Source organism: Nanorana parkeri, unplaced genomic scaffold (genome assembly GCF_000935625.1).
Source record: "Nanorana parkeri isolate BGI_ZX_2015 unplaced genomic scaffold, ASM93562v1 scaffold31, whole genome shotgun sequence".
Taxonomy (NCBI): domain Eukaryota; kingdom Metazoa; phylum Chordata; class Amphibia; order Anura; family Dicroglossidae; genus Nanorana; species Nanorana parkeri.
The window spans coordinates 1982907-2003246 of record NW_017306299.1 but is presented as its reverse complement, the minus strand read 5'-3'; the positions used below and the strand labels follow the sequence as shown (position 1 = coordinate 2003246).

Genomic DNA, 20340 nt, shown 5'->3' with positions numbered 1-20340 from the left:
GGGGGGGGGATATATTACATTAGATATATTAAAACTTGCAAGATCCTTCTATGCATGGTGGAACGATGATGTGATGAAAAGTGACTGTCCGTGGTCCTGCAGCACTCGCAACAAATGTCATTGCTCCTCCGGGATGTCACAGGAGTGGTGCAGCTCGTTTTGTAATGATTTAAAACACAAATACCAGAAGGATCATTGATACCAGCTTGGCACTCTAGGCATATGGATTGGTATCCTGAGCGCAGGGCAATTGTCTGGTGCTGATGGATCTTCTAAGCCAATGAAAAGCTCTGCAAGTACTGAAAAAACATCTGTTGATCCTACTAGAAATCCAGTGAGCTCCTAACCTTTGTGAGCTGACAACACAGTGCCTCTGCTGCACTTAAATCCCAATCAGTGTGTTGGTGCTGCCAGAGTTCTTCCCTGCTGGACTACAGAACAGCCCCCTCTTATGTTATGAAGATGAGCACTATAGGAAGAGGGATGCAGGAGGTGAAGAGGGGGGAAGAGTAGTTGGGGGGGCGGGGGCCTGGCAGGGGCCTGGCAGGTAGGGTAAATAGGGCCCCAAGTTGTCTAATGGTGGCCCTGTATATATATATATTGCCCAGAAATACATTTTAATACACTTTTTTGGGTGTTGGGTTTTCCCTGGAAGCATTTATTGTTCTAGTATGTGTGTTGGTATGGCACAGGTCAGTAAGAATCGGCTTGGTGTGAACTGAAGTAATACAAACCTGGTGGTTAAGGCATGCCCAATCAGCTGTGGCCGGGGCATTTCCCACCCTGCAGCCACACACAAACAAAGGGGCGAGATTCTGGTGACATCATTGGCCTTAAATGGTCATATAGGTCACTCACTATCATTGACCAAACTTGAGCCCATCCCAATTGATGAGGACATTAGATTGTGAGCTCCTTTAACTGACACAGATTGCTTCTATACATTATGCAGATTTATTGAACACAATACGTGAAATGAACGTTCGTATCATCGGATCTCTATGACCAACACTGAAAAGACAGCAGAAGCTTAGAGAATGTATACGTGCAATTTAACATGATGTCGCCTTATTATGTTCTATAAAGGGAGAGCGCCATTCTCAGCGTCCAGGCGATTAAACACGCAGATGCATAAAATAAATATTGATCAGATCTGTCACGGATTCACGGAAGATTCACACGTGGGAAAAAATAGACTGTGAAGTGCCCAGCTGCACGTGTGTACATTATATGTGTAATTATTGTGTATTGCCGGTCTTTATCTATAGAAAGAATGTGTTTGAATAGGAAAAATGAGTCAGCCGGCAATTATAATCTGCGTGTATGAGAGGGTGAGCAGTAAATATATGGGACATATATAGCATGGTAGGAAAATAATTCTGGATTCACAGGAATAGCAGATATCCAGCCTGATAACAAAGTGCTGATCACATTTCAGTGTATTTAAAACTATAGCCTATATAGATGCATATTTGGTATAGGTTGTCCATGCCAGTAAGACCATCTTGCTGCTATTCTAAGTACCCCCTGGAACATTTTGTAAATACCTGTTGGTCCTGCGTCAGAGCCATTGGATAGGCACTTGATAGGGTGACAACTTTCTTCCTTCTGCAATGAAATTACTGCAGTGCTGTCACCATTGCTGCTGCTGTAGCTGCTTACATGCTGGCACAGTTGATAACTTTCCCAGTGAATAGCTACATCTAGTAGTGCCCACAGACCTTTAGATTGACAGCACATTGCTCTATATGCAGGGGCTTTGGGAAATTATATGAAACGCCTTCTTAGTCCCCATCCACCCAGCACTGTCTAGCAGGGTATCGGAAAAATACAGCTTTCCCTTTAAAAAGAACAGGTAAGTTCCAATTGTTTTACGACATTTTTGAGATGCCAGCTTACTTTTAAAATGCCTATTTATCACCCTGAAAACTGGAGGCTGTGGATTCTTGTGGCAGGAATACCAAGTGTCCCTGTTCAGATGCGGCCGCTGCAACCATTGAAGTTAATGACAGGGTGACAGCGGCTGCATCTGTCCACACATGGTACATTTGCATGCGGTTTGGAATAGATGACTGTTGTTGGATGTGTCTTTCCAGCATCCACAATCATCTATCCCAAGCCACATGTAATCATACCCGGGGCTGTCCCTATAATGAGGCATAGGGACTAGGCAGTGGTGACTAGTCATAGGGCTCAGGCAGTGGCCTCTGGCGGCATCTCTTTGGGTCACATGGAGGAGGGGGGGGGGGGCAAAAAAATGTTTTTTTGCCTGAATTATTAACTCTTTATGTCACTTTTTGAACTGAAAAGTTGAAATTTTCCTTTCTGGTGTTTGCAGCTTGAGTGTCATATGGAGAAGGACTCAGAAAAAGATTAATTTTATTGTTTTAGGAAAAAAACCCCAGCATCTTGGGGGTCATACTGCGATTTTTCTTCTACGTTGATATATATATATATATACTGTATAAGGTATCTCTAGTTTGAGGTGTGTTTCACCCTAGGTGGATTTCAGATGCATGTATGTGGGACTGCCATCAGGGCTGTGAAGTCATTGCTCCAGTAGGGGAAGGGGGACATACATCTATCTATCTGGTTGGGGCCATCCATCCAGAATTGACATCCTCAAGCAGGGAAGGTTGCTGTCAATGATGGACTAGATGAGGACGGGACTGCTGCTAATATAGAAGGGTGCCTTTCAGACATAAAATAAAATAAATAGAAGTCTCAGGCTGTAAATGTATTAGACAATCTGACCTTAGTGTCACCAGGAAGAGATTTGTTGTGGGGAATCTGCAGATGGAGGTTTATTAGGAATTTACGTAAATCAAAGATGAAAGCTGTGCAACCGCAGTAAGAAAAATGGTTCCATTTGTAGAGCTTGTTATTGTCATGTTTCCTAAACATGTAAGATGGTATTTGTCTAAGTAGCACAGGGGTGGGCAACCTCTGCACTGCAGATGTTGTGCAACTACAAGTCCCATGATGCATTTCAAGAGTCTGACCGCCACAGCCATGACTCCCAAAGGCTTGATGGGATTTGCAGTTACATTACAGCTGGGATGCCAGGGGTGCTTACCCCTGATGTAGCAGTTATGAAGGCCCCTTACATATCAGGTAATAAGGGCATTGTAATTCTGATGGTCCAGACCCTATGGGTTAAAGTTCCATCAAGAGGAACGACAGGTAGATCATCAAGATGAATTCCATCAGCAGGAATGATGTTTTGCAAATTTTTAGGTGTTTTCTGGCTTGAGTGTTTTTGTTTTAGCCAATGGAAAGCTAGCTAATAGGGGGAGAGCTATGTTAGGCCCGTTATGCGTCTTTTCCAGATTCTTTTTTTTTTTTTAGCCCGTGGAGCATGCTACGAAACACCCCTAAAAGTGAACAAAAAAGATGCATATGAAACACACACAAAAAGGGCTCCTGACAGGGGAAGGGCACTCGTGTCCACCTGGCCGGAACCTGGCGGACCCATTCCTCATGGTCAACCGAAGCCGACCGCCGAGTACTAAGTTGGGGGCTCCTGCGAAGGGAGACCCCTAAATCAGTGGAGGAAGGAACCTAAGGGTCACACATCCTCCCCCTAGACTTCAGGGTAGGCCCGAAGACCCACGCCCTCCATTCTGTGGAGTGAAAAAAAAAACACATAAAAAAAGTGAAAGGTGCACATACAGTGAGAAAAAATAATTTAGTGCCAGTGTACTAGACAAAGGCTAGGCCTTGCGTCTTTTGCAGATGCTCCCATTGCAGTGTATGGGGCCACAAATGCTCAATTCTGCCTGAAAAAAAAAAGCTAAAGGTCTTTTTCTAGCGTAAAGCCTCAAGCTTCAAGTGACACGATGCTCAGATGTCAACGTGCAAGAATGAGATTCCTTTTGATAAACATTGTTGCGTGCAGAACACTCAGATGTGAATGGTTCCTAAAGGGAATGTATCCGCGTTGTAGAAATAGTTACATTTAATTCCTAATTCCCTCCAGTGTTCTCTAGAATTGTTACATTGTATCTCTTGTATTCATTTCCTATGATCCTCAACTCCATCTAGTGGCCACAATCAGGTATTTTCCTGATTCACTCTATTTTCTTTATGAATAGTCCGATTTTCTCTACTGCCCATAAGGCTTGAAGAATCAACCAGAAGAGAAAATTACCTAACAACATTGCATTCTCACGACAGCTGATTGATTTGCACCGAACTAATGTACATGCAGTTTTCTGGATGCATAGCTATACATATATGTTTATTTATTACAGGCACTGACAATTTATGCAGTGGTTTATATATAGATCATTGCACCCTAAGCAATCTGTGGGTCAATAAGCAAAAATAAAAAAGTGCCAATCGTGCATGAGGTGCAATAAATAAAGGAATAGTGCCAGTGCACCACGCTGACAGGCCCTAGGGGCCGGGTGCTAAAAAATTGCCCCGGACTAGCCATAAGGCCTGTCCAAGAGGCGTTGTGCAGAAATTGCAAGGTGGTGTGTGACCAAGTGCACAGTGAGTCAAAGTGGGTCTCCCACACCCAAGTGACTTTCTGAGCACCCCTGGGACGCCACCCCCAGGGGGCACAACACCACGGGCTCTGCCGCCTCCCAACCCTCTAGCCTCGACCAAGCTTCGCAGCCATTCCCATCAGAAGGTAGTGCCGTCAGGGGTCCATCCCTACCACCGGTGACAAGCCCAGCATCACTGGGCCAGAATCTAACCAGGAGGGACTGTACCCCATCTGACACCCACCAATTACGCCGGTAAATACTAAGCCACCATCCTAATCACCTCGAGAAGGAGTGGTGTCGTTCTTCCACCGGCAACTGATAAGAACAGATACTACACTTGATCTTAGCCAAAAGGCCGAGCCGATGGCACACACATACTACGGCCAATTTAGACAGGCGCCAATCAACCTTCCAGCATGTCTTTGGAGTGTGGGAGGAAACCTAGAGTGCTGGGGGAAACCCGCCTCAAGCACAGGGAGAACATGCAAACTCCTCCCAGATAGTGTCATGACTGGGATTCAAACCAGGAACCCCCAGTGCTGTAAAGCAGAAGTGCTAACCACTACACCACAACTATGGGATAGAGTTGTATACACAATGAGAGGTATATTTATCAAAACTGAAGCAGAGAAAATCTGGAGGAGTTGCCTATAGTGACAAATCAGCTTCTCTCTTCAGTTTGTTGAGTTAAGCTTTGAAAATGAGATAGAGAAGCTGATTGGTTGCCATGCACAGCTGCTCCAAATTTTATCTGGTCCAGTTTTGATAAACTCCCCTCAATGTATCCCTTCCACTCATACAGGAATCAGTCCATTAAAATTACATATAATCACACTGATTAGGTGGGCGGTCCAAAAATCATGCATTTAGAATCCAACACAGGAAAGAAATGGTAGGGAATGAGGAAATGAGGAGCACCAGAGAATACAAAAATAATATAAAAATAAATAATATAAAATGAATCTAAATTGTATCTATATACAAATAAAAAAAGATAATAATATCACTGAAAAGCAGTAGACATGTAACCCCGCAAAGAATTAGTTTAGTTTCATCTCAGATTGATTCCGGTTTTGATTTATTTCACTTTGCACTTTGAGAAAATAACCCAGCTTAGGATGGGGCAAAGTAAACGGTGGCTATGGCTGGAATGGAGTTGCAGTGATCTCTTTACCATGGGAGAGCACAGTTTACCTTGGATGGACACTGCTTGTTTGATTGATTATAGGGAGTCATTACCACATGGGAGAGCTGTGATACATAGGATACGGCCACTTTGGGAGAATCTCTCTGTGGAGTCATGTAGACATGTGATTATTATGTAGCAACAGTTAAAGAAAGATACTTTTCACTAATGTGATAAACAACTGGGGAGCCATATACATTTGAAGTGGTTTCCAGCAGTCCAGATTCTTAGGCCTCATTCACACGGGAATCGTCCGGCACCTACAGCTCTGTGCTGCGTGCAAGGCCGTACCAAGCAGCTCCTGGGAAGGACAGGTGCTGCGTGTGATTAGTACGCAGCCCTGTCCTTCTGTATGGGAGTACGCAGCCATACGCTGCCCTACGCTCACCCGCCCTGCACGTCTGTACGGGTGTCCATACTAGTACACTGACAGGATAGATCCTGTGTGCGTCCGAACCGGGACACCCGCACCCGTACGGTGAACGTAGGGTGGCGTATGGCGGCAAACTCCCATAGAGAAGGACAGGGCTGCGTACTAATCACACGCAGCACCTGTCCTTCCCGGGAGCTGCCCGATACGACCGTGCACGCAGCATGGAGCTGTACGTGCCGGCCTTTTCTCATGTGAATGAGGCCTAAGGCTGCATTCACACTGGGGCCGCTGTCCGCGCATATCTGGCTGTACGAAGATGCTCAGAGCCGCTCTAAACAGAAAAAACAATGCACTTTAAATGTGCATTGTTCAGACATTTGCGGCACGAAACTGCACGGCCCGCAGAATAGTCCAAACTTGATTTTTTTAAAATGGATTCAGCACAGAAAACCGTGCGAGAAACACAAACACTACATGTGAATGGAGCCTCAGGTTGTCCTCAATTAACTCCTGAAAAACGAATATCGGCAATATAACTCTAGATTGTTCCTGGTTACGGATTAATAATTGCATTATAATTAACAGATATATGTACAAGAAGAGATTTGCCTCATGACCAATGGAAAGATTATATGTATACATAATTGTAGGTATTTAAAAGCCTGGGCTTGGTGCAAACCCTATTCACCCAAGCGTGTTCAGAACTGTGACCACCAGGCCCCACCCCTTCCCAGCCCAATTAGTGGCGGCAGTTCTGGAGGGGCATCCCTTGCCCCTTTGTGATGTATGGCGGCAGGATGGTTATTGTGCCTGCCCAACTGATTGGACTGGCATGGGGGGTGGCGGTCATGGTTTTGAGGCGGCTCAGGCCAACTGGGTTTGCACCAAGCCCATCACGAATTGTAGGATGCTTTTTTAGGTACAGCCTTTGTAATACTTTTTCTTAGTAGTATGTCACCATCTGGTGTTTGTTTATGGCAAGGGTAGCCACACTCCGCCTCTCCACCAGTGGTGAAACTACAAATCCCATGATGCATCTCTCTCCGAGGGTCATGTCTGTGGCTGTGAGAATCTTGCAATGCCTCATGGGATTTGTAGTTCCACCACAGTTGAAGGGCCGGAGTTTGGCTACCCCTGGTTTATGGCATTGGGATTCAGACACGGGGCGGGAGTTTAAAAAATCTGCTTTGCGGTGATTTTATCATCTTTGGTTATTTGGATATAGATAATAGATATGTATTTTACTTTTGCAATCTCTGGTGCCATACTGTGCGCTCATTTGCTCCCATCTTTTTCTTTTATCCCGGGTGATCACATTGTGTTGTCCAACCCCCTGAAATTATGTTTGCCAGCAGCAGGTGGCAAGTGGTGCTCCAGGCAGGGCCGTCTTTAACGCAGGGCAAAAGGGGCAGTTGCCCCGGGCCCAGTCACTGTTGTGGGGCCCAAAGCAGCTGCCCCTTGAGCCCGCAAAAGATACACACGTGTCACCGTTCTGTTTACTATGCGATCCACATTGCATAGTGTTGCTTTGCCCCTGCCGTATGCTGCATAGCGCGACTGCGTGATGTGCCATGCGGGGTGACGTCCCCCTATGACATCTCCTCCTATCTACTCTTTTGGAGAGCGAAAGTGCATGGCGGGGGGGGTGTGGGGGGGGGGGGGGCCCAAGAAAATGATTGCCCAGGGTCCAATCAATATTAAAGACGGCCCTGTCTCCAGGTACAGGCTGGAATGGCAGAATCTCAGATTACACACACACACAGAATCTCAGAGACACACACAGCTGAATGACTGAGAGGAGAGACACACCCCACTCCTCTCCTATAGAGGTGGTACTCGGGTAGATCTCCAATATGCATAAGCAGTCAGAGGATGCAGATCTAGTGATGGGCTTTTACCATCTTATTAGAAATCCCAGCATGTACCGAAGACATTGTTGCATGACAGGAAATAAATGTTATTTTATTGTAAAAAAACACATAAAATATCAGCGTACACTTTGAAGAAACATTTAAACATGATTAATTACGCAGTAGACTAGTTTCCCTTCAAAGAAGTTCACAGCTCATCCTGAGATATAATGTAGCTCTCGCGAACAAAAAGAAAGATGGGGGAAGTGTAGAATCCAGAGAACAAATAGATAATGAAGTGTGATTGCAGATAACAAAGTATTCATGAGTTATTTATCACTTCCTGGATGCCTAAGAAAACGCATAAATTAACAGTAAAATAACCCCGTGGCTCATTAAAAAAGACAACAAAAGAATCTCTCTGAATGTCACACGGGGAGGTGAATAATATAGAAAAAGAGAAAAATCATGTAATCTGATATGCAAATAAGATGACTTTTCTCCATTCCCAGTATCACCTCTCCTTATGATATAAGTACAGGATGTCCTATTTTATCATTTGTTATGTGGGGACTCTGCAGAAATGTATTTATTTATCGTGAACTGTAATTATATGATGATGCATCATGCAATTCTATCATTCTTTACTATGCTCTAGAGCCATGGTTCTCAACTGGTGGGTATTTAGTGGGTCGCTGCATGCCTTGAGACTGGGTGGATCTTAAAAAAAGAAAAACATATCAAAATTGTTTTTGGAGTGTGAATGTCTGTGGGATTGTGTCTCTGTGTGTGTGTGTGACTGTCAGTGTTCACACTAGTACAGTGCGATTAACGCACTCTACCACAAAGACTGCGCATTCTGGTGTTGGAGGTGTGTTGCATTGCCATTCATTTGAATGACACCCCAAATGCATCTCTGACCCACAGTTCGATGGCACGCACCAAAACGCGTAGTACCACAATGCCGTGCGTTCCATTGCAGTGTGACTTGGGTCACAACTTAAGACCAAGGACAAATGTGAGTCCTGAGGTTACACAGGTTGAGAACCACTGCTCTAGAGGGGTAGGCAGCCTTGGCACTCCAGCTGTAGTAAAACTACAAATCCCATCATGCTTTTGCCTCTAGAAGTCATGCCCGTGGCTATCAGAGTCTTGGAACTGAACCTAAGCTGCCTTTAGCTAATTTACCACTAGATGGCAGTAGTGCACTTTCATTTCTAAGGTATCACATTTTATATTTGATTATTAGGGAAGATCTAAAGGCCAAACATAACAATGACTTACAGACAAGCACCACAATTATCTGCACTGTGTTTTAGGATAAAATGATAAACAGGTAGCAATGGGCAGGTTTTAGATAAAATGGGTCTTTGAGCAAAAATGTAAAATCTATTTTCAGCTTTCGATTTTTAGATTATAAGATTTTTAGATTTGTAATATCTCCTGTTTCCAGTTTTGGATATGGTGGGATTTTTGTTAGACCCCCTGTCAGGTTTTTATTGCTATCTGTGTCTCCGCTGTAGAGATTCACTCTCTTTGTTTGTCCTGGTGGCCATGGGGACAAAAGGTGATGAGAAATCCAACATGACACAGGAAGTGATTGCAATGAGGACACCTGCTCTGATGCCAATAGCTTAAGAGGGGACGCCTGACAATTTCCTGTTGTGTGAACTGAACAAGAAGTGAAGCGAAATCTCCACCAAAAAAGACACAGATATCTATGGCCACATATGGTAAAATGATATATTCATTTCAACATTGAATTTCAATTATTTCTAGCAAATGTACCTTTTGAAGAATAGAACACATTTACTTCCTTGAATGCATTGACACACATTCGCTGTGTCCTGTGAATATACACCCCTATGTCACCCATTTCACAGAGCCTGCCATCTGAGCTACAGAGAAGTGCAATGGCATGCAGGAAATCCAGGAAGTGGTTGGAAGGCAGATACCAGGCAGCGATCACAACACAATAGGAGATTTTCCAAATGAGTTTATTAAAATATTAATTGTTATTACATTGCCGATGTTACATATAAATAAAAGTGTGTGCTGTGGCTTTAAATCTCATTTTAAATCCCCTAACTTCTTCCCTGGTGCTGTCTGCCATAGAGGGTCCACGGAATCCAACAGTTTTGAGTTGACTGGTGGCCAATATCACTTGAGGCTGGAGGTCAGTACACAGGCAGCCATGGCTCCGGCACCTGTACTGCTCAGGACCACAGAAGGTGAAGCTATTAGCTGGTTTTCCAGCAATGGTGGTGCATATATGTCACTGCTTTGTGACGCGGGTATGCTACTTTACTCTGCCCATGGGATGGTTCTGGATCCAGAACCGGGAGAAGATTGGAGGTCACATGATCACCTATTGGAAGGTTTTGCACTAGGACTCAGCCGAAATTCAAAGGCTTAAAGGAGAACTATGAGGTGAGTGCTTTTCACTCACCTCATAGTTGTAGCCGACCTGTGACAATTAGACTGTCACTGGTCGGCTCAGTAGACCGGGATGTGAGCGAACGCATACCGGCGTTCGCTCACTTCTCGATCCTGTCACAGCTCTCTCCCGTGACAGGGGAGGGGCTGGATTCCCCCCTCCCCGCTCCGATCGTCCAGCGCTGACTGGCGGAAGAGACGGGGGAGGGGGCGGGTACAGCTGACTCTGCCTCTAGATAGGCAGAGGCAGCTGTCACTCACGCAGCTGGGCGGATACAGACATAATTGTCAGGATTCGCTTCAGCTGCGGCGTCTCAGTATACCGCGAGCTGTAGCTCGCGGTATACTGAGCTTTGGGGGACGGGAGGACGCTAGTTTGTGTCCTCCCGTTACCCTAAGGCCTGGTTCACACCTGTACATTTTGTAGCGCGTTCAACGCTCTACGAACGCTCTACAAAACTCTCAAACATAAAAATCCCATTGTTTTCTATGGGTATGGTTCACACCTTGCCGTATTTCAGCCCGTCTGAACGAGCTACAAAATGGCCTACGCCTGAAAAGGTACATGAGCTTCTTTGTGGCATTTTTGTCGCGCGTTTCCATTGGGATACAGCCAAGTAGCCCTCGGAAACACGCGTTTGTCGCGCTTTTTTTTTACCGCGAATCACGGTAAAAACACGCGTCACAAAACGTGCGACAAACGCTCATATTTGATACGCCTAGGTGTGAACAGAGCCTCAGGAGAACTATGGGGAAAAGCCCTAACCCCATAGTTCTCCTTTAAGACTACCCTGTCCGAAGGGTGTTATAGGAAGTGGAAAAATAACATCTACCGGTGGGATCAACAGGGAATAAAACTAGGTCACAAGGTGAGCTCTGCTGAGTTAATAATAGTGTCAGGCTCAGTGGCATCACAAAGGGGGTGTGGGGGTTGCGGCCCACACTGGGTGACACCATCAGAGGTGGTGACAACGAAATGACTGAGAGACAGTCCTTCTGGTGTCACCCCCTCAGAAAAGTCAGGCACTCGGTCATGGACTGAGAGCTCAACAGCTGCACGAGAGAGGAGGGGACCTGGCAGCATACCTTATCCTGCCAGATTACATCTCCTCCTCTCTCCACCAGCATCCATCACCAAGATGGCCACCGGCAGTTAAGCACACCCAACATCATTATGCGCGTGCACAATGATGTCCCACCAGGTGACACCCGGCGGCCGCACTGCCCTAGGGACGCCTCTGCTCAGACTACATCATATATATATATATATATATATATGTCATGTATTTAAAATTTTGCACACAGTTCCACTTAAACTTCACAACAGCATTATAGAGGAAGTGCTTTATTAAACATTTTATTGGCTTCTGTCGGGCCCTTACTTTTTTTTTCTCCAAAAAACAAAAATAGACAAATATAAAATCCATAACATTTTACATATCACAGTGAATTTAAATTAAACATATTGACTCCTCTGAAACATTATCTACAAATTCAGGTCACAAACAATTAGCGTGTTTTGGGGTCTATTGAAAACAAAATGTCACCTGTTACACTGGATACACTTTGGGTTGGATTTCCCAACGTAGGTACCAAGTCTACTGACCACAAAGGTTTTGGGGCTCTAGCAGTAGGGAAAGCTATGTGAGGGGGATAGGGGGATATCAGTATAGGGGTCTTTGCAGTGAATGTAACCAAGAAAACAATTGGGTTTCCACTTCTCTGTGTGGAGTCCACAATCATATTGTGAGGTTTGAAGGTAACCCTCTTGTAGCACGTTACACAGTATGATACCTTCTGGGGCAAACATTGTGTTATAGGGACGGGCTTCCAAAAAATGGTTTCCAGAGTTCCCATTGAAGGGGAGCAAAGAACCTGCCACTAGCAGTCAGTCAGTGCTCAATAATGTGTAGAGTGCAGGCTGAGGGATACCAGGAGCTCTGGAGGAGGAAAAATACCTAGGGCCCAGGAGTGTGTACATCCATCCAGTGGTGGAACAATAGCACCCGGGGTAGGAGGGCACCACATTAGGGAGGCCGTTAATAAAAACTAAACTGTTAAAGCTGAACTCTGGGATAATCATGTCCCCATACAAGAGTCATGTGTATTCTTCTGGAATCTTGGTGAGCTTTGTTTATTTCTTCCAGATCTGTGCAGTAATCCAGTGTGAGACTTGGAGCTTCCTGTAGTAAAGACCGGTCACTGCTGCTTTCTTTCCTTGTGCAGGGTGACTGGTCTTGTCTCCGCCCCCGAGGACCAGGATGTCTATTAATCTCAGGTCCCCAGAAGCATTTACTGTCTTAGCATAGATTTATTGCTCTCTGAACTTCTGCTACAGACTAAAATGAACCCTGTATGGCTAATGTGGTCATAAATCCCAGAATGTCTTCTCAGCTAATACCTTACAGTAGTGGTCCCCAACCCCCGGGCCGCGGCCCGGTACCGGCCTGTGGATCTCCCCCCCCCCCTCAGCGGGCCACGGTAAAATTATTAAACGTTGACCGGTCCGCGGCGATAAAAAGGTTGGGGAGCACTGCCTTACAGGGCTTATATATCATTATGATATCATTATGATATCGTTATATCATTATGGCCATTATTATTATTACACCTATGACCTATAACCCCAGCACTGCTCCCTTGCAGTGCACTGATAATGCTGACACCTCTCCTGCTCCCTTGTAGTGCACTGACAGCTGTCCTGTTCCCTTGTAGTGCACTGACAGCTCTCCTGCTCCCTTGCAGTGCACTGACTATGCTGACAGCTCTCCTGCTCCCTGCACTTGATTTAGACATGCTCTCTGTACAGATGAATTACAATATTTGTCACAATTGACACTGCCAGCTGCTACAGAGAGTGTTCACCCAATAGGGCCCCATCACAATGTTGCCCCATGATTAGTTGTTAAGGCCCTGCACCTATCCATTGTTAATGGGCTGAATGTATCACATTGTAACCACACGTGCTTCCTAACTGTACATTAACCTCAAGCTGCTAGAAAAATATAAACCTTTAAAACAGACATGTAAAAATTAAAATATAAAGCACGCTGAGGTGTAACGTATTCCAAGTATTCATTATGAAGGTCAGTCGTCCGAGTTGTCTATGGTGTTCGCATTGGGCGGCCATGACACTAGAAAATAGAGACAACGAGACTTGTTACTGTAGTACAAATTGACTTATGTTTTCAACAAAAGTGATTTAGACTGTAAATCACTGACAGTAAATTTCTATGAAGGACCCGGATTCCCAGATGGTCTATGTTATGAGCTTGTATATTATATTTATTATTATTACACAGGATTTACATAGCGCTTACAGTTTGTGCAGTGATTTACAATATAAGGAAGACATTACAATCACAATACAAATCAAGGCAAGATGGTAAGGAGGGTTTACACACTTAAATGTAATCATGTGTAACATTTCTAGGTATTTATTACCTCTCACAGAGATCAAAGTGCTCACCTGACAATACCTCCATTTGCTATTCTCTACAGCAGGACAGAGCCATCTTTATTCAGGCATCATCCATGGTTACCATCTACTTCCTGGACTGAGATGCCGGTGTTTTATCGAAAGCTCCAACTCCTCGCGATCTCAAACTACCGGACTTCCGGTTTCGTTAGAACTAAGGGATTTGGCCGAGAAGGCTCTTCTGCACGAGCGCCACCCGTGGCATTTCCCTATACACATACACCACAGCAATAAAGTATTAAAATGAAATAGGATCACACTAATCCAGCACGTTATTTATCTGAGTTTCCCCACTCAAGCGGCGGCCATATTGAGTGGGGCACCTCTGATTAATAACATGCTGGATAAGTGTGATCCTAGTTCATTTTATTACTTTATTGCTGTGTAGTATGTTTATAGGGAAATGCCACGGGTGGCACTCGTGCAGTACAGCCTTCCTAGCCAAACCTCTTAGTTCTAACGAAACCGGAAGTAAGCCAGTTGGACATCTCGATAAGTTGGAATTTTTCGATAGAACACCGGCTCAGAGATGACACAGACATGTAAATCCTGGTGCCGGTGGCTCTACTAATATTATTCTTTGTAGTAGTATTATTATTATTCAGAATTTGCGCATTGCTTTACAATATAAGGAAGACATTACAGTTGCAATACAAATCAAAACAAGATGGTAAGATCTGAGGTCAGGATCTCATGTTGGAGGAGAAAAACCTGGCTAACAATCGGCGTTCCAATTTATCCCAAAGGTGTTCAGTTGGTTTGAGGTCAGGTCAAGGTGCAGGACACTCAAATTCCTCCACATCAAACTCATCACGCCATGTCTTTATGGAGCTGGCTTTGTACACAGGGGCACAGTCATAATGGAACAGAAAAGGGCCTTCACCAAACTATTGCACCAATATTGGAAGAGCATGCTGGAACAGAAAATGACCTTCCCCAAACTGTTATTACCAGGAAGGAAGGGTAGAATTGTCTAATATATAGGTAGGCAACCTCAGCACTCCATCTGCAGTGACACTACAAATCCCATGAGGCACTGCAGGACACTGACAGCCAGAGGCATGACACCCAGAGTGCTGATGTTGCCTACCCTGTTCTAATGTCTTTGTATGCTGTACAATTGCCCTTCACTGGGAATTCAATCATTTGAAGATGTTTCTACACACTGTTGGCGATATAGTAGGTGTGATAGTCAGGTATCCACATACGTTTGTCCAGATAATATATATGCAGAACCTTCAATGAGGACATTATGCAAATATAGCCATTTTTTCTTATGAAGGGTTCATTTTAAGGTAGTTATAGGACACACCAATAGTATTTGTTATAATTGGAATTTTTGACCCTCTTGACCATCAACTACACAGAACTTTCAGGGTATAACCTGTATTAATAATATAATCGCAATCATGGTTCCTCCATAGTCCCCAAAGTCAGTGTAACACAATAGCGAGTAACTGCTGTGAGTCAAATACCATTGCACTGAAAAGCTCTACAAGAGAGCGAAGACTCCCCTGCTCCTTCCTTTTCCAAGCTAGTAAATGGACAGCTGCTGGCGACTGTGCTGCCCCTTGTGATCTTGTATGGACAGGAAGTTCAGGGAAGCCAAGCTGAGAGAGTTGGAGCTGTTTGGAAAGTGTTTGGGCAAAAAGTTACAGAAACTTTTGCTGGGTAATTTATATTTGTCTGAACTGGCTCAGAGATGACACAGACATGTAAATCCTGGTGCCTGTGGCTCTACTAATATTATTCTTTGTAGTAGTATTATTATTATTCAGAATTTGCCCATTGCTTTACAATATAAGGAAGACATTACAGTTGCAATACAAATCAAAACAAGATGGTAAGATCTGAGGTCAGGATCTCATGTTGGAGGAGAAAAACCTGGCTAACAATCGGCGTTCCAATTTATCCCAAAGGTGTTCAGTTGGGTTGAGGTCAGGTCAAGGTTCTGTGCAGGACACTCAAATTCCTCCACATCAAACTCATCACGCCATGTCTTTATGGAGCTGGCTTTGTACACAGGGGCACAGTCATAATGGAACAGAAAAGGGCCTTCACCAAACTGTTGCCCCAATATTGGAAGAGTTCAATTGTCTAAAAAGTCTTTGTATGCTGTAGCATGCTGAAACAGAAAATGACCTTCCCCAAACTGTTATTACCAGGAAGGAAGGGTAGAATTGTCTAATATATAGGTAGGCAACCTCAGCACTCCATCTGCAGTGACACTACAAATCCCATGAGGCACTGCAGGACACTGACAGCCAGAGGCATGACACCCAGAGTGCTGATGTTGCCTACCCTGTTCTAATGTCTTTGTATGCTGTACAATTGCCCTTCACTGGGAATTCAATCATTTGAAGATGTTTCTACACACTTTTGGCCATATAGTAGGTATGATAAAAAAAGATTGAAAGTTTAATAATGTTTTTAATCCCAAAAAATGTTTGATCAGTACAGCAAAATAATGGAAATCGTCAGCGCCGTTCACAGTGTCAAGACATAAAAGTGAAAATTGTGTCGGAGTTACTACTTCTGTACCAGTGTTCTGTAAGCATTGTATGATGTCTGTATTAGAAAATAAAAGATGTCACCTCTTCTGCGGTCAGGTAGATGCCTCCTCCGTCTTTAGTTAGATTCTGAAACACCTCTGAAAATTAAAAACAATTAGATTTTTAACTGATGTTAATGACCTTGTCTGTTCTTTCATCGGTCTTTCTTTGCACTGCAGCAGTTGTCTCGGTTACTTTCGTGGCACAGACCCCTGTACTAAACTGATACGGGCATTCAGAGGACGCTTTGTGGTCAGTAGACATGGTACCTACATGTGTCTATTGTGAAATCCAACCCAAAACGTAACCAATGTAACAGGTAATATTTTGTTTTAGGTAGAACCCCCCCCACCCAAAAAAAACAAAAAACTTTCATAGTATAGGGCAGTGGTTCTTAACCTGTGTAACCTCAGGACCCACATTTGCCCTTGGCCATTAAGTCGCAACCCAAGTCGCACTGCAATGGACTGCACGGCATTGCGGAACCGCGCATTCCAGTGTGGGCGATCGAATTGTGGGTGGGAGTTGCATTTGGGCAACGTAACATACCTTCCGCACCAGAACTCGTAGTAGGTGTATTTGCATGGTACAGTGTATTACTCTGGTCCAGGCACCTTTACAGGACACATGAGGGAGCAGTAAACAATGCACGTATGGATGGAGCTCCATCGTGGCCATACCCCCAGCCAAACCCATCTCAAGCTGACACTCGAAGCTGGGCAGCATATTCTGAATGGTGGTTGGAGGAAGAACTGACCGTGCTGCGCTAGGGGGAGGCTGAGGAGCCTCTCACCTAGAAAAGTGGAAGGCATGCAGAGACCCACTGAACATGGGGTCACGACCCACCAGTTGAGAACTAAGGGTATAGGGGATGATGTGACTATTCTTCTGATGAGATCCTGGAGGAATGCCATGTACACCAATCCCATGATGCTGCAGCACAGTGCAGGAACATGCGGTGTGGGCTACTCAACCTCTCAACCAACTCAACTCTATAGGTTGAACTCGATGGACATGTGTCTTTTTTCGACCTAACTATGTAACCTTCCCCAGGAAGGAGGATGACCTTACCCTCACCCAGGTGCCCCAGGGGACAATCCAGGGACTGTCCCTGTCCGATTCCCTAGGCAGTTCTGTCAGCGCTCTCTTCATCACCTAGTTGGTGTAACTTACTTGTCACAGTTTCCAGGCGGATCATGCAGGACACAAAGTCTGCAAAAGTCAACTTTTTGGAGTAGTTTCCATATCTCAAAAGCATGATGTTCATGACGGCATCAGTGACCGGGAGACCTTCACAAAGAGGTAAAAAGACATAAGTAAGGTTTGTGTCCAAAGAGAACCTGTCACATAAAAAGTATAATAGTGTGAATGTGCTGACAATGTGCATTGGGTTTTTGCATCCACTGCATTGTTTATGTGTGCTGTGGACCAGATAACCTTTTTTTTGGAAGATGAACATTGCGAGATCTCACTACCGGGGGCCACAGAAGCATGAAACACCCCAAGGGTTGACTCAGCCCTCCAGAACCAACCACAAAATGAAACATTAGTTTTGGATGGCGTTTGCCTTTAATGGCCAAATGTCTTCCCACCAGCCCTGTCCTGAACTTTCTCTACATCCTGAATTTCATTCTATTTCATATCATTAAAACCCTGGTACAATGTAGAGGGACAATCCATCAAATCGGGCGGTCGTTTTTCTTTGTATAAGTGTAAGTAATACGGTTTGTCAGCTCCTTGGATGTGATGATCAATCCTTATTTTCCAGCTAAGAGATCTGAGAATATGATGATATACTGACTGGATGGAAGTGCGGAGGCTGCAAATTCACCGCTAGTCTCATTCACATTAACCCCTTGCTGCCATTTAAGTGGCCGTGTCATGCTCACAGATGGAGGAGTGCTTAACAATAACGCCATATAAGTTACAAATATGATAGTAGGTAAAGTATTGGGTTTTATTGGGGATATTACCGCTCTCTGGATTGCATACTATAAAGTATATAATGTGAAAATTCAGCAAAGCAACCCCTTTGGAATAGGCACAGCAGGTGTACAGACCCAGGAACTCAGCATACGGATGGTGGGAACCCCTCATAATGGGCACAGCAGGAGTGCAGACCCACAAACTCAGCATACGGATGGTGGGAACCCCTCATAATGGGTACAGTAGGTGTGCAGACCCAGGAACTCAGCATACGGATGGTGGGAACCCCTCATGATGGGTACAGTAGGTGTGCAGACCCAGGAACTCAGCATACGGATGGTGGGAACCCCTCATAATGGGTACAGTAGGTGTGCAGACCCGGGAACTCAGCACCGGGATGGAAGGAGCCCCTCATGACGGGCACAGCAGGTTGCATCACTATGGTCGAAAATGATTGTCGATTTGAATTAACTTTTAGAAAATCGAACAAACATTCCAAAACATTTTTTTATGGTGTATGGCCAGTTTTATATCTGCTTCCACTGTTCCCTGAGCACCCTTAGCTTCACTGCCAGTGCAACCAGGTTCCCCTTTCTATCTAAAGCTTAAAAGTGAGTGGGGTTCCCCCCAAAATCCATACCAGACCCTTCTGGTAGGAATTTTAAGGGGGAACCCCAGCCCCAAAAAATGGGCGGGAAAAACGTGGGGTCCCTCCTAACAGTCCTACCAGACCCTTGATCCGAGCACTGGCCCGGCAGCGCAGGAAAGGGGGGGGAGCCCCCCCCTCCCTGCGCCTTACCTGGCCACGTGCCCTCGGCATTGGGAGGGTGTCTCCATGCCGATGGGGACAAGGGCCTCTTCTCCACAACCCTGACCCGGTGGTTGTGGGGGTCTGCGGGCAAGGGGACTTATTTGCATTGGGGTACCCCTACCCATTCACTAAAGGGTTAAATCAAATAGTTAGTAAAAAGCCCAGACTTTTGATAAAATCCTTTAATTGAAAAAAAACCAGTAAATTTTTGACTATTCCAGCGTCAATCAGGACCCCCGCCGACCCGCCGCAATAAAAATACTATTCATGAGTTTCCGAATGCTATTCGGGTCTGTGAGCCGAGGTGTCATAATGCTTTTCATATCACACCTTGGCTCACAGACCTGAATAGCATTCAGAAACTCATGAGTAGTATTCGGGAGTTCCCGAATGCTATGTAGCATTTGACAGCTGAGAATGTCAAATGAGCGGAGCGAGCCGTGACGATTTTGGGGGGAACCCCACGCACTTTTTTTTTTTTTAACTTGGGGAGGGTCCCTCCTAACATTCCTACCAGACCTAGAGGGTCTGGTATGAATTGGGGGGGGGAACCTCACGCTTTTTTTTTTTCATCTTCTGCAGACTGTAAAAAAAAAAAAAAATTCTAATGTCACTTTGCTGCTAACTAAATTTCGTCCAATAAACAAAATTTCGACCGGACTACCGCTAACGAATTTCGTCCGAATCCGAATCCCGAAACAAATTCAATTCCGGACCCGAATCCGAAAGACGAAACTAAACTAAACACATTTTTTGCTGGTGCACATGTCTACTGAAGCTTGGCCCAGTGGGAGATTACCCCATCCGCACAGTTTAGCATAGATGGAGGAATCTGTTGCACTTTTTCCATCTGACCACAGAAAATCTGCAGATACTCTATAGGTGTATGACCAGCTTTAGTTTAATGGGTAGACATTTTAAAGGAAGAGGCTCAGGCTGTTTTTGGTCCCATCAATATTACTCTTTAATACTGTATACACTTTTCAAAGCCTGTTTCAAAGTTGACTTTAATAGGACTTCTGGTTCAGAATTTCTGAGGTTTCATATTTTTTTTTTTTTAATATTCAACTGAGCCACCTCTGATCTAAATTTTCAGATGTTCGGGTATCTCTACATTCTATAAGCACAGGGAACAAACATTAAAAAAAGAGAGAATCGTACCAAGGTCTTGAACAGATCGATTAACCCCATATCCATCGATATATCCAGTTTGGTTCACGTCAATGGACCTG

At 44.7% G+C, this 20340-nt stretch overlaps 1 protein-coding gene across 1 annotated transcript in view; it reads right to left on the bottom strand.

Annotated features, from left to right (window-relative positions):
• The window catches only part of LOC108796583 (calpain-13-like), an 88274-nt gene that overhangs the window by 1885 nt on the left and 66049 nt on the right, over positions 1 to 20340 (bottom strand). The window contains exons 23-25 of the mRNA XM_018568083.1: positions 20270 to 20337; positions 17545 to 17661; positions 16414 to 16469 (exon numbers count right to left, since the gene is read on the bottom strand). Of these exons, the coding sequence (XP_018423585.1) occupies positions 16414 to 16469; positions 17545 to 17661; positions 20270 to 20337 (241 nt within the window). The remainder of the gene's footprint in view (positions 1 to 16413; positions 16470 to 17544; positions 17662 to 20269; positions 20338 to 20340) is intronic.